At 52.9% G+C, this 12,290-nt stretch overlaps 1 protein-coding gene across 2 annotated transcripts in view; it reads right to left on the reverse strand.

Annotated features, from left to right (window-relative positions):
• Positions 1 to 544: 544 nt before the first annotated feature.
• The window catches only part of LOC144509055 (chaperone Ric-8A-like), a 46,399-nt gene continuing 34,653 nt past the window's right edge, over positions 545 to 12,290 (reverse strand). For both annotated transcript variants that reach the window (XM_078237353.1, XM_078237352.1), the window contains 5 exons: positions 10,053 to 10,148; positions 5,191 to 5,335; positions 2,791 to 2,935; positions 2,556 to 2,675; positions 545 to 1,460 (listed from right to left, as the gene is read on the reverse strand). In XM_078237353.1, coding sequence (XP_078093479.1) covers positions 1,337 to 1,460; positions 2,556 to 2,675; positions 2,791 to 2,935; positions 5,191 to 5,335; positions 10,053 to 10,148 — 630 coding nt within the window. In that variant the 3' untranslated portion in view covers positions 545 to 1,336. The remainder of the gene's footprint in view (positions 1,461 to 2,555; positions 2,676 to 2,790; positions 2,936 to 5,190; positions 5,336 to 10,052; positions 10,149 to 12,290) is intronic.

The raw sequence follows: 12,290 nt of genomic DNA on the forward strand, positions 1-12,290 counted from the left end.
CAAATACATCGGAAGGTGGGTTTCCTCTGGGTGCTCCGGGTTCCTCCCACGGTCCAAAGATGTGCGGGTTAGGTGGATCGGCCATGATAAATTGCCCCTTAGTGTCAGGGGATTAGCTAGGGTAAATTAGTGTTACGGGAATAGGGCCTGGGTGGGATTGTTGTTGATGCAGACTCGATGGGCCGAATGGCAGCGCGCAGGTTGGGGAGAAGGGTCAGGAAAGGAACAATCTCAAGGAGTGTGAACTGGAATTCCACACGAGGATTTATTGGGACAAGTGAATGAGAGCTTGGTCAAAGAGTCAGGTTTTAAGGATTGTCTTAAAAAGAGGAGATGGTAGGGGCGAGGAGGGTGAAATTAATCTTTGCGGGAAAGTGTATCACGCTCAAAGTGTCTTGCGTACCCATTTTACACCAAGCACAATCCTCCTGTGGCTTTAACTGTGCTACACTTTCCCCCACTCCACACCCACAGAGCCACCCACCCCTCCCCCAGCTTCCCCCCCCTCCTCCTCCCCCCGCCAAGACACCAAAGAAGGGGTGGCACGGTGGCACAGTGGTTAGCACTGTTGCCTCACAGCGACAGGGACCCGGGTTCAATTCCCGGCCTCGGGTCACTGTCTGTGCGGAGTCTGCACGTTCTCCCCGTGTCTGCGTGGGTTTCCTCCAGGTGCTCCGGTTTCCTCCCACAGTCCAGAGATGTGCGTGTTAGATGGATTGGCCGTGCTAAGTTGTCCCTTTGTGTCAGGGGGATTAGCTAGAGTAAATGCATGGGGTTAAGGGGATAGGGCCTGGGTGCTCTGGTTTCCTCCCCACAGTCCCAAAGACGTGCTGGTTAGGGTGCATTGGCCGTGCTAAATTCTCCCTCAGTGTACCCGGACGGGAGTGTGGCGACGAGGGGATTTTCACAGTAACTTCATTGCAGTGTTAATGTAAGCCTGACTCGTGACACTAATAAATAAAGTTAAAGATTGGAGGCTTTAGAGAGACAAATGTAGACCAAAGCTAGAGGATTGACTGCCTACAAGGTAAGCTTGCTCCTGACACCTGACCCCTGGTCTTGACCAATGATAGCTACCCTGGAGAAATGATCCCGTGTTTGGGAAGGGCCCACAAAGCAGAGATTAGACAAAGATCCTAAATCTAGGTTTACGCATCGCTCACGATTCCTGCCCCTTCCACTGAGGATTCCTTCCTCTTCAAAGGTGCATCTTTACCCTTCAAGGAATTCTCTTCACAGTTTATAACGAATGTCTCAATGCCGCAAACCCGTGGGTCCATCGTTGGCAGCTCGCCGCGGCCCACCTCCACCCAGTATTTACACTTCTCACATCCCCTCAATCCAACTCCATATCCGAATCTGAGGGCAGCGAAATCTGTTCCGCCATTTGTTGCATTGTTTCATCCAATGGCATCAACTTTCCGTCGCAGCCCACTCCCATTGGCTGGATTATTTGTTCCCTGTCAGTGGGTAGAAATCAGAGTTTGTTAGGGAGGCGGGAACAGGAGGAGGCCCTTCGGCCCGCTTCAACCTGCTCCTCGATTGGATCATCGCGGATCTGTACCTCAACCCCATCTAATCGCTTTGCTTCCATTAAAATTCATCCCGTTTCCCAATGGGACACAGTCTCAGTTTCCACATTTTCTCCTGCCGTCCGCAACCCCCTACTGCTCTCCCCATCCCCTCCACCCACTCCCTCCCCACCACTGCACTCCCTCAAACCACCCCCCCCACCCACTCCCTCCCCTCCCCCCACACCGCAGCCCCCACCACCCCCCCCCCCCTCCCCCCGCCAAAGCCCATCCCCACTGCACACCCTGCCATAGAGCACCATCTGGTCGGGAAAAGGAAAAGTGGTTAGGAAAGGTGGTGAGGGGTCGGGAGTGGGTGTGAGGGGTCGAGGGTGAGGGGTCAGGGGTGGGGGTGAGGGGTCAGGAGTGGGGGTTAGGGGTCGGGAGTAGGGGTGAGGGGTCAGGGTGAGAAGTTGGGGGTGGGGTGAGGGGTCGTAAATGGGGTTTAGGGGTCGGGAGTGAGGGGTCGGAAATGAGGGTTAGGTGTCAGGAGTTGGGTGAGGGGACAGGGGTGAGGAGTCAGGAGTGGGGTGAGAGGTTGGGGTGAGGGATTGGGGGTGAGGGGAGGGGTTGGGGCAGGGTGTCAGGAATGGGGGAGGGGCTGGGGTGAGGGTTAGGGGTCGGGAGTGGGGGAGGGGTCAGCAGTGAGATGCGGGGTCGGGGGTGAGGGGTTGGGAGTTGGTTCAGGGGTTGAGGGTGAGGGGTTACGGATGAGGGGTCAGCAGTGGGGTCAGGGATCAGGGGCTGGGGGTGAGGTGTCGGGAGTGGGGGGTCGGGGGTGAGGGGTCGGGGGTGAGAGGTCGGGGGTTGGGGGTGAGGGATCGGCAGTGGGGTGAGGGCTCGGGGGTGAAGAGTTGGGAGTGGGGTCAGGGATCAGGGGCTGGGGATGAGGTGTCGGGAGTGGGGGGTCGGGGGTGAGGGGTCGGGGTGGGGTACGCTGTTGCGGATCACTGGTTCTGGGTGAAGCGTCGCTGTTGAACTCACCGGGACAGTTTGTCAAACATGCTGACGAGTTTCATGGCTTCATATTCCTTCTGTTCATCTGTCATCCCCTCCATGGGGTTGGGAAGTTTCTCTTCCACTCGTCCTGTCACCGGGTTTATACTGCGGGGGGAGGGGGTGGTTAACACTGCATCGTTAAAGAGACAGACACATCCCCCTCCCCTCCCTCTGTGCGCACTCGCAGTGGCCCCAGTCTCGCCGCCTGCACTTTGCTTACTTTGGCTTCGCCTCTTTGTATTCCTCAGTGTCCGTGTCCTCCTCCTCGGAATACTTTCCATCTCCCCTCCCTCCTCCCAGGAGTCCCCGAGCGGCCAACAGTCCGGCAGCATTCCCGTATCCGGTATACTTCACAAAGCGGGATACTGCAGGAAGGAGAAATGGAGTGAGACAGAGACCGAGAAAGAGAGAGAGAGAGAGACCGAGAGAGAGACTGAGAGAGAGAGAGACAGAGAGAGAGAGACCGAGAAAGAGAGAGAGAGAGACCGAGAGCGAGAGAGAGACCGAGAAAGAGAGAGAGAGAGAGACCGAGAAAGAGAGAGAGAGAGAGACTGAGAGAGAGAGAGAGAGCAAGATCGAGAGGGAGAGACAGACAGAGAGAGACACCGAGCGAGAGAGAGAGACACCGAGAGAGAGAGAGAGAGAGAAAGCGAGAGAGACCGAGAGAGAGAGGGAGAGAGAGAGACTGAGAGAGAGAGAGAGAGAGAGAGAGAGCATGATCGAGAGGGAGAGACAGACAGAGAGAGACAGAGAGAGAGAGAGACCGAGAGAGAGAGAGAGAGAGAAAGCGAGAGAGACCGAGAGAGAGAGGGAGAGAGAGAGAGACCGAGAAAGAGAGAGAGAGAGAGAGAGACTGAGAGAGAGAGAGAGAGAGCAAGATCGAGAGGGAGAGACAGACAGAGAGAGAGAGACACCGAGCGAGAGAGAGAGACACCGAGAGAGAGAGAGAGAGAGAGAGAAAGCGAGAGAGACCGAGAGAGAGAGGGAGAGAGAGAGACTGAGAGAGAGAGAGAGAGCAAGATCGAGAGGGAGAGACAGACAGAGAGAGACAGAGAGAGAGAGATACCGAGAGAGAGAGAGAGAGAAAGCGAGAGAGACCGAGAAAGAGAGAGAGAGAGACTGAGAGAGAGAGAGAGAGAGCAAGATCGAGAGGGAGAGACAGACAGAGAGAGACAGAGAGAGAGAGAGAGACACTAAGAGAGAGAGAGAGAGAGAAACACCAAGAAAGAGAGACAGAAAGAGAGACTGAGAAAGAGAGACCAAGAAAGAGAGAGAAAGAGAGAGAGAGACCGAGAGAGAGAGGGGGATGGAGAGACAGAGAGAGGGTGAGCGAGGTAAAAGAGATAGAGAGCGAGGAGAGGGAGAGAGAGGGAGGGAAGGAGCGAAGGAGAAAGGGGGATTAAGAGATAGAGAGAGGGGAGAGAGGGGTAAAGGGGAGAGAGGGAGGGGAGTAGGAGTGGGTGGGAGGGAGGGAGGGAAAGAGGAGGATTGAGAAGGTGTGAGAGAGGGAGGGAGAGGGAGAAAGAGAGAGAGAGGCGCAGAGTAAACAGAGGGGACAGTTATAAAGAGGGAGAGCAGGGTGGGGGGAGGCCAGGAGAGAGAGGGAGTTGGAGAGGGAGTGAGGGGGAGGGAGAGAGAGAGAGAAGGAGAAGAGTAAACAGGAGGGACAGGAAGAGAAAGGGAGGATGAGAGGTAGAGAGAGAAAAGAGAGAGAGAGAAGGGAGGGGGAGGGGGGAGACACAGATGTAAGGGAGTAGGAGAGAAATAAGGGGAAGAGAGGATAGAGAGGGGGACAGAGATGGAGGGATCAGAAAGAGAGAGAGAGAGAGAGGGATGGGGATAGAGGGGAGCAAAGATAGAGAGATAGAGGGCATATTATCCATCACTCAGTCTATCTACCACCCACACCTCCGTTTGCCCCCACCCCCCCTATCCTGTCCCCACTGATACCCCCGAGACTGTTACCCCTCTTCATACTGCCCCATCAAAGCTGCTCTGCGGCTCCTCCTAGGGTCTGGTTAGGGAGCAGCAGTGCGTGTGACCTTACTGCCAATGAGGTCCTTTGCAAACGCAGTCACTGGGAACATGGCAGCCAATTTGCACACAGCAAGATCCCAGGACAGCTGTTTGATCGTCTAGCTCGGCCATGTTGGTGGAGGGATTAACATTGGCTCCAGGTCGCCGGGGAGAACTCCCCTGCTCTTCACTGAGAGAGTGGCTGTGGGATAGTTTACACCCTCCGGACAGGGCAGCGGGAGCCATTGGCATCTCATTGATAGACAGTGCCTCTGAGAGTGTGGTACTCCCTCACTACTGCGAGGGTGCAGCACACTCCCTCACTACTGCGCTGGGAATGTCGCCCTGTAACGCCAGGTCCAAGCCTCGAACCCACGACCTGTGGACCCGAACCCATTGAGGTCATGAAAACCAGCAGGGACCAAATGGGCCGAATGGCCAATATCTGCATTGTGAAACTCAACCCAAGTGTACTCTCGATGCAAGTGGCAAACCTCCCACGTTGGAGGGATGAGGGGGAGGGTGGGGTGCTTTGTCCCCCTCCCTCCCCCGTCCGCCCCCACACCTTCCCCCACCCCTCCCCGCCATCTCCATGGTTACTCACCGTTCTCCTTGCACAGGACGAAGAGGAACTCGGCAGCGCAGTGCTTCACATCCGTGTCGACGTGTGTCATCAGGCGCACAAGCTTGTTCCGCAGCATGTCCCCCACTTCAGGGCGATTCTTCACATCACGCAGGGGGGGCAAGACCTGGCGGGCGGAAGGGGGGGTGCGGGCAGGAGGGGTTCAGAGAAGATAAATCAGATCAGGCCGATATCTCCAGCCTCCGCCATTGTTTATCCAAAGCACCGTCCCCCGCGTCCTAACCTGCAACAGCTGCTTCGACTGGGGACCTCCCACTGGGGAGGAGGTGGCGCAGTGGGTATTGTCACTGGACTAGTAATCCAGGGTAATGCTCTGGGGCCCCGGGTTCGAATCCCACCCACGGCAGATGGTGAGATTTGAATTCAATAAAAATCTGGAATTAAAAGTCTAACGATGGCCATGGAGCCATTGTCGGGAAAAACCCCATCTGGTTCACGAATCATACAGTGTAGAAGAGGCCCTTCAGCCCATCGAGTCTGCACCGACACATTAGAAACGCCACCTCATCGCACTTGGCCCATAGCCCTGAATGTTATGAGGTACCAAGTGCTCATCCAGGTACTTTTTAAAGGATGTGAGGCATCCCGCCTCCACCACCCTCCCAGGCAGCGCATTCCAGACCCTCACCACCCTCTGGGTAAGAAAGTTTTCCCTCACATCCACCCTAAACCTCCGACCCCTCACCTTGAGCCTATGTCACCTCATGACGGACCCTTCAACTAAGGGGAACAGCTGCTCCCTATCCACCCTGTCTATGCCCCTCATAATCCTGTACCCCTCAATCAGGTCACTCTTTAGTCTTCTCTGCTCCAGAGAAAACAACCCAAGCCTATCCAACCTCTCTTCATAACTGAAATGCTCTGTCCCAGGCAGCATCCTGGTGAATCTCCTCTGCACCCCCTCCAGTGCAATCACATCCTTCCTATAATGTGGTGACCAGAACTGCACCCAGTGCTCCAGCTGTGGCCTCACCAAAGTTCTATACAACTCCAACATGACTTCCCTGCTTTTGTAATCTATACTTCGATTGATAAAGGCAAGTGTGCCATATGCCTTTTTCACCAACCTACTAGCATGCCCTCCCACTTTCAGGAATCTGTGGACACAAATGTGGCAGGGTGGCACAGTGGTTAGCACTGCTGCCTCACAGCACCAGAGACCTGGGTTCGATTCCCGGCTCAGGTCACTGTCGGTGTGGAGTCTGCACATTCTCCCCGTGTCTGCGTGGGTTTCCTCCGGGTTTTCCGGTTTCCTCCCACCGTCTGAATGACGTGTGGGTTAGGTGGATTGGCCGTGCTAAATTCTCCCTCAGTGTACCCAAACAGGCGCCGGAATGTGGCGACTAGGGGATTTTCACAGTAACTTCATTGCAGTGTTAATGTAAGCCGACTTGTGACACTAATGATAAATAAACTAAACTAATGTTCCTTTAGGGAAGGAACTCTGCCATCCCAATCTGGTCTGGCCTACACGTGACTCCAGAGCCACAGCAATGTGGTTGACTCACAACTGCCCTCTGAAATGGCCGAGTGAGACACTCAGTTCAAGGGATAATTCGGGACGGGCAATAAATGTTCCCCAAACAGCGACACCCACATCCCGTGAGTCAATTAAAAAGCAAAATTGGCTCCAGAAAAGCCTCAATTTTAAATTTCAAACCTGTTCAAATCCCCTGCCTTCCCGCTCTTCGGAATCTCCCCCAACCCCACCCTCACCCTCCCCTCCGAGATATCTGCGTTCCTCCAAATCTGGCCTCTTGCAATTCCCCAATTTTTTTTATCATTGGCCGCGCCTTCAGCAGCCTGGAGCCCAAGCTCTGGAATTCTCTCCCGAATCCTAACCCTCTCCTTGAATCACTTTGGGAAAACCTCATCCCCCTTCGATCCAAAGGTGGGCCGCCTGCCCCATTAACCCCCCCCCCCACGTTGTAGGCTGCAAAGAGACATAGATAGGATGCAAAGCTGGGCTGAAAAATGGCAAATGGAGTTTAACCCTGATAAATGTGAGGTGATTCATTTTGGTAGGACTAATTTAAATGTGGATTACAGGGTCAAAGGTAGGGTTCTGAAGACTGTGGAGGAACAGAGAGATCTTGGGGTCTATATCCACAGATCTCTAAAGGTTGCCACTCAAGTGGATAGAGCTGTGAAGAAGGCCTATCGTGTGTTAGCTTTTATTAACAGGGGGTTGGAGTTTAAGAGCCGTGGGGTTATGCTGCAACTGTACAGGACCTTGGTGAGACCACATTTGGAATATTGTGAGCAGTTCTGGTCACCTCACTATAAGAAGGGTGTGGAAGCGCTGGAAAGAGTGCAGAGGAGATTTACCAGGATGCTGCCTGGTTTGGAGGTTAGGTCTTATGAGGAAAGGTTGAGGGAGCTGGGGTTGTTCTCTCTGGAGCGGAGGAGGTTGAGGGGAGACTTAATAGAGGTTTATAAAATGATGAAGGGAATAGATAGAGTGAACGTTCAAAGACTATTTCCTCGGGTGGATGGAGCTATTACAAGGGGGCATAACAATAGGGTTCATGGTGGGAGATATAGGAAGGATATCAGAGGTAGGTTCTTTACGCAGAGAGTGGTTGGGGTGTGGAATGGACTGCCTGCAGTGATAGTGGAGTCAGACACTTTAGGAACATTTAAGCGGTTATTGGATAGGCACATGGAGCACACCAGGATGATAGGGAGTGGGATAGCTTGATCTTGGCTAGAACATAGAACATAGAAGAGTACAGCACAGAACAGGCCCTTCGGCTCACGATGTTGTGCCGAGCTTTATCTGAAACCAAGATCAAGCTATCCCACTCCCTATCATCCTGGTGTGCTCCATGTGCCTATCCAATAACCGCTTAAATGTTCCTAAAGTGTCTGACTCCACTATCACTGCAGGCAGTCCATTCCACACCCCAACCAGTCTCTGCGTAAAGAACCTACCTCTGATATCCTTCCTATATCTCCCACCATGAACCCTATTGTTATGCCCCCTTGTAATAGCTCCATCCACCCGAGGAAATAGTATTTGAACGTTCACTCTATCTATCCCCTTCATCATTTTATAAACCTCTATTAAGTCTCCCCTCAGCCTCCTCCGCTCCAGAGAGAACAGCCCTAGCTCCCTCAACCTTTCCTCATAAGACCTACCCTCCAAACCAGGCAGCATCCTGGTGAATCTCCTCTGCACTCTTTCCAGCGCTTCCACATCCTTCTTATAGTGAGGTGACCAGAACTGCACACAATATTCCAAATGTGGTCTCACCAAGGTCCTGTACAGTTGCAGCATAACCCCACGGCTCTTAAACTCCAACCCCCCGTTAATAAAAGCTAACACACGATAGGCCTTCTTCACAGCTCTATCCACTTGAGTGGCAACCTTTAGAGATCTGTGGATATAGACCCCAAGATCTCTCTGTTCCTCCACAGTCTTCAGAACCCTACCTTTGACCCTGTAATCCACATTTAAATTAGTCCTACCAAAATGAATCACCTCACATTTATCAGGGTTAAACTCCATTTGCCATTTTTCAGCCCAGCTTTGCATCCTATCTATGTCTCTTTGCAGCCTACAACAGCCCTCCACCTCATCCACTACTCCACCAATCTTGGTGTCATCAGCAAATTTACTGATCCACCCTTCAGCCCCCTCCTCTAAGTCATTAATAAAAATCACAAAGAGCAGAGGACCAAGCACTGATCCCTGCGGTTTCAGATAAAGCTCGGCACAACATCGTGGGCTGAAGGGCCTGTTCTGTGCTGTACTGTTCTATGTTCTATGTTCACCTCACCATAAGATACAAGAACATAAGAACATAAGAAATAGGAGCAGGAGTAGGCCATTTGGCCCTTCGAGCCTGCCCCGCCATTCAACAAGATCATGGCTGATCTGAAGCGAATCAGTTCCACTTACCCGCCTGCTCCCCATATCCCCTAATTCCCTTATCGATCAGAAAACTATCTACCCGTGATTTAAACATATTCAACGAGGAAGCCTCCACCACTTCAATGGGCAGAGAATTCCAGAGATTCACTACCCTCTGAGAGAAGAAGTTCCCCCTCAACTCTGTTCTGAACCGGCCCCCCCTTATTTTGAGGCTGTGCCCTCTAGTTCTGGTTTCCCTTCTAAGTGGAAAGAATCTCTCCACCTCTACCCTATCCAGCCCCTTCATTATCTTATATGTCTCTATAAGATCACCCCTCATCCTTCTAAACTCCAACGAGTACAGACCCAATCTGTTTAATCTCTCCTCATAAGCTACACCCCTCATCTCCGGTATCAACCTGGTGAACCTTCTCTGTACTCCCTCCAAGGCCAATATATCCTTTCGCAAATAAGGGGACCAAAACTGCACACAGTACTCCAGTTGCGGCCTCACCAGTGCCTTGTACAGTTGCAGCAAGACCTCCCTGCTTTTATATTCTATCCCCCTCGCGATAAAGGCCAACATTCCATTCGCCTTCTTGATCACCTGCTGCACCTGCAGACTGAGTTTTTGCGATTCGTGCACAAGGACCCCCAGGTCCCTCTGCACAGTCGCACGATGTAATTTTTCTCCATTTAAATAATATTCCAATTTACTATTATTTCTTCCAAAGTGGATAACCTCACATTTGCTAACGTTATGTTCCATCTGCAGGGAGCAGAATGAGGCCTTTCGGCCCATGGAGTCTGCTCTGCCATTTGATTGTGGCTGATATGATTCTCATGGAGCTCAGCCTCTGATAGCCCCTCCCTATCATGCACCGCAGGCCGTTTCGCGGTGTGAGAGAGGCGCCGCCTAGATGCAGGGTGTTGTTGCTGTGAAGTGTGTGCGTCGCCGCTCGCTTACCCTCGCCCGCAGAAACTTGCGCGTCTCTCGGTGGTAGCGGGAGCTCTCCGTCAGGAGGTTGAGAACTGGAGTCAGCGATTCTCTCAACTTCAGACCCTGTGGTGGTGGGGAAGAAAGTCAGGTAACCCGTTACAGAGCAGGAACTGGGCGGAGGCCTCGGGTCAGAGGTCAACCCGCGAGCATGAGGGGGTCAACGTGCAAGGCCGTCTCTGCCTGACAAAGCTCGGGTCCTCGGATGGCTCTGTCGCTATCTCGTGCCCCTGAACCCCTCTGTCATCACCCCCCCTCATTTCTGCGGCTATGATAAAGGAGGGAGTGGGGGTCGGGTTGCAATTTAGACAGAGGGAGAGTCACTCATTGACCGGGTCATAGAAAACTGGAGCAGGAGGAGGCCATTCGGCCCATCGAGCCTGCTCCCCCATTCAACATGATCATGGCCGATCTTCTATCTCCATTAGAATATAGAATAGAATAGAATCCTACAGTGCAGAAGGAGACCACTTGGCCCATCGAGTCTGCACCATCCACAATCCCACCCAGGTCCTATCCCCATAAACCTATGTATTTACCCGACCTAGTCCCCCTGACACAAAGGGACAATTTAGCACGGTCAATCCACCTAACCCACACATCTTTGGACTGTAGGAGGAAACCTGAGCACCCGGAGGAAACCCACGCAGACACGGGGAGAATGTGCAAACTCCACACAGACAGTGAGCCGAGGCTGGAATTGAACCTCGGTCCCAGGCGCTGTGAAGCAACAGTGCCTGACTGTGCCACCGTGCCGCCCTTTCTCCCGCACTCTCCCCATTCCCCTTCACAGGGAAACCAACGAACCCCTACAGTGCCGCTGGAGGCCATTCGGCCCATCGAGCCTGCTCCCCCATTCAACATGACCATGGCCGATCTTCTATCTCCATTCTCCCGCACTCTCCCCATTCCCCTTCACAGAAACCATAGAATCCCTACAGTGCAAAAAGAGGCCATTCGGCCCATCGAGTCTGCACCGACAACAATCCCACCCAGGCCCTAGCCCTGTAACCCCACATATTTAGCCTGCTGATCCCCCTGCCATCCCGGGATACTAAGGGGCAATTTAGCACGGCCAATCCACCTAACCTGCACATCTTTGGACTGTGGGAGGAAACCGGAGCACCCGGAGGAAACCCACGCAGACACGGGGAGAACGTGCAGACTCCACACAGACAGTGACCCAAGCAGGGAATCGAACCCGGGTCCCTGGTGCTGTGAGGCAGCAGTGCTAACCACTGTTCCACCGTGCCGCCCCTTGATGCCTTTAGAGACTAGAAATCTATTTCCTTCAGCGATTTGGCTTTCTGTGGTAGAGAATTCTACAAGTTCACCACCCCCTGAGTGAAGAAATTTCCCCTCAGACCAGTCCTAAATGGTCTACCCGATATCCTGAGACTGTGACCCCTTGTTCTAGACCACCCCCCCGCCCCACTCCCCCCCCCCCCCCACCAGCCAGAGGAAACAATATCCCTGTGTCTGATCTGTCCAGCCCTGTCAGAATTACTGAGATTATTGGATTGATTCCAGGTTTGAAGGGGCCTTTGGTTGAATAGCTTGGGCTTGTACTCGCTGGAAGAACAAGGGGGGATATGATTGAGGTTTATAAAATACTCAACGGAATTGATAAAGGAAATGTTCACCAAATGTTCCCCCGTCTTGGACAAGAGGTCACAGTTGTAGAGTAAGATGGAGGAGGTTCAAGACAGAGATAAGGAGAGGCTGCTTCTCACAGAGGGTTGTGAATCTGTGCAGGGAATGCAGAATCAATCAATGGATTTAAGGAAGAGATAGATTAATATTTGATTAAAAACAGGTTAAAGGGCTATGGGGAAAAGGCAGGGAAGTGGAGTTAGGATGAGATGGAGATCCGCCATGATCACATAGAATGGTGTAGCAGGCTCGAAGGGCTGAATGGCCTACTCTCGCTCCTAATCCCTGTGTCCCTACCCCACCCCCCCAATTCTTGTTGCGATCGAACAACTGGAGCAGAAAAATGGTGACCATGGCAACTATCATCGATTGTCGGAAAAACCTATCTGGTTCGCCAATGTCCCTTTAGAGAAGGAAATCCGCCGTCCTTACCCGGTCTGGCCTACATGTGACTCCAGAGCCACAGCAATGTGGTTGACTCTCAACTGACCTCGGACAACTAGGGATGGGGCAATAAATGCTGGCCCAGCTAGTGACGCCCATGTCCCACGGATG

Source organism: Mustelus asterias, chromosome 21, assembly GCF_964213995.1.
Source record: "Mustelus asterias chromosome 21, sMusAst1.hap1.1, whole genome shotgun sequence".
Classification (NCBI taxonomy): Eukaryota; Metazoa; Chordata; class Chondrichthyes; order Carcharhiniformes; family Triakidae; genus Mustelus; species Mustelus asterias.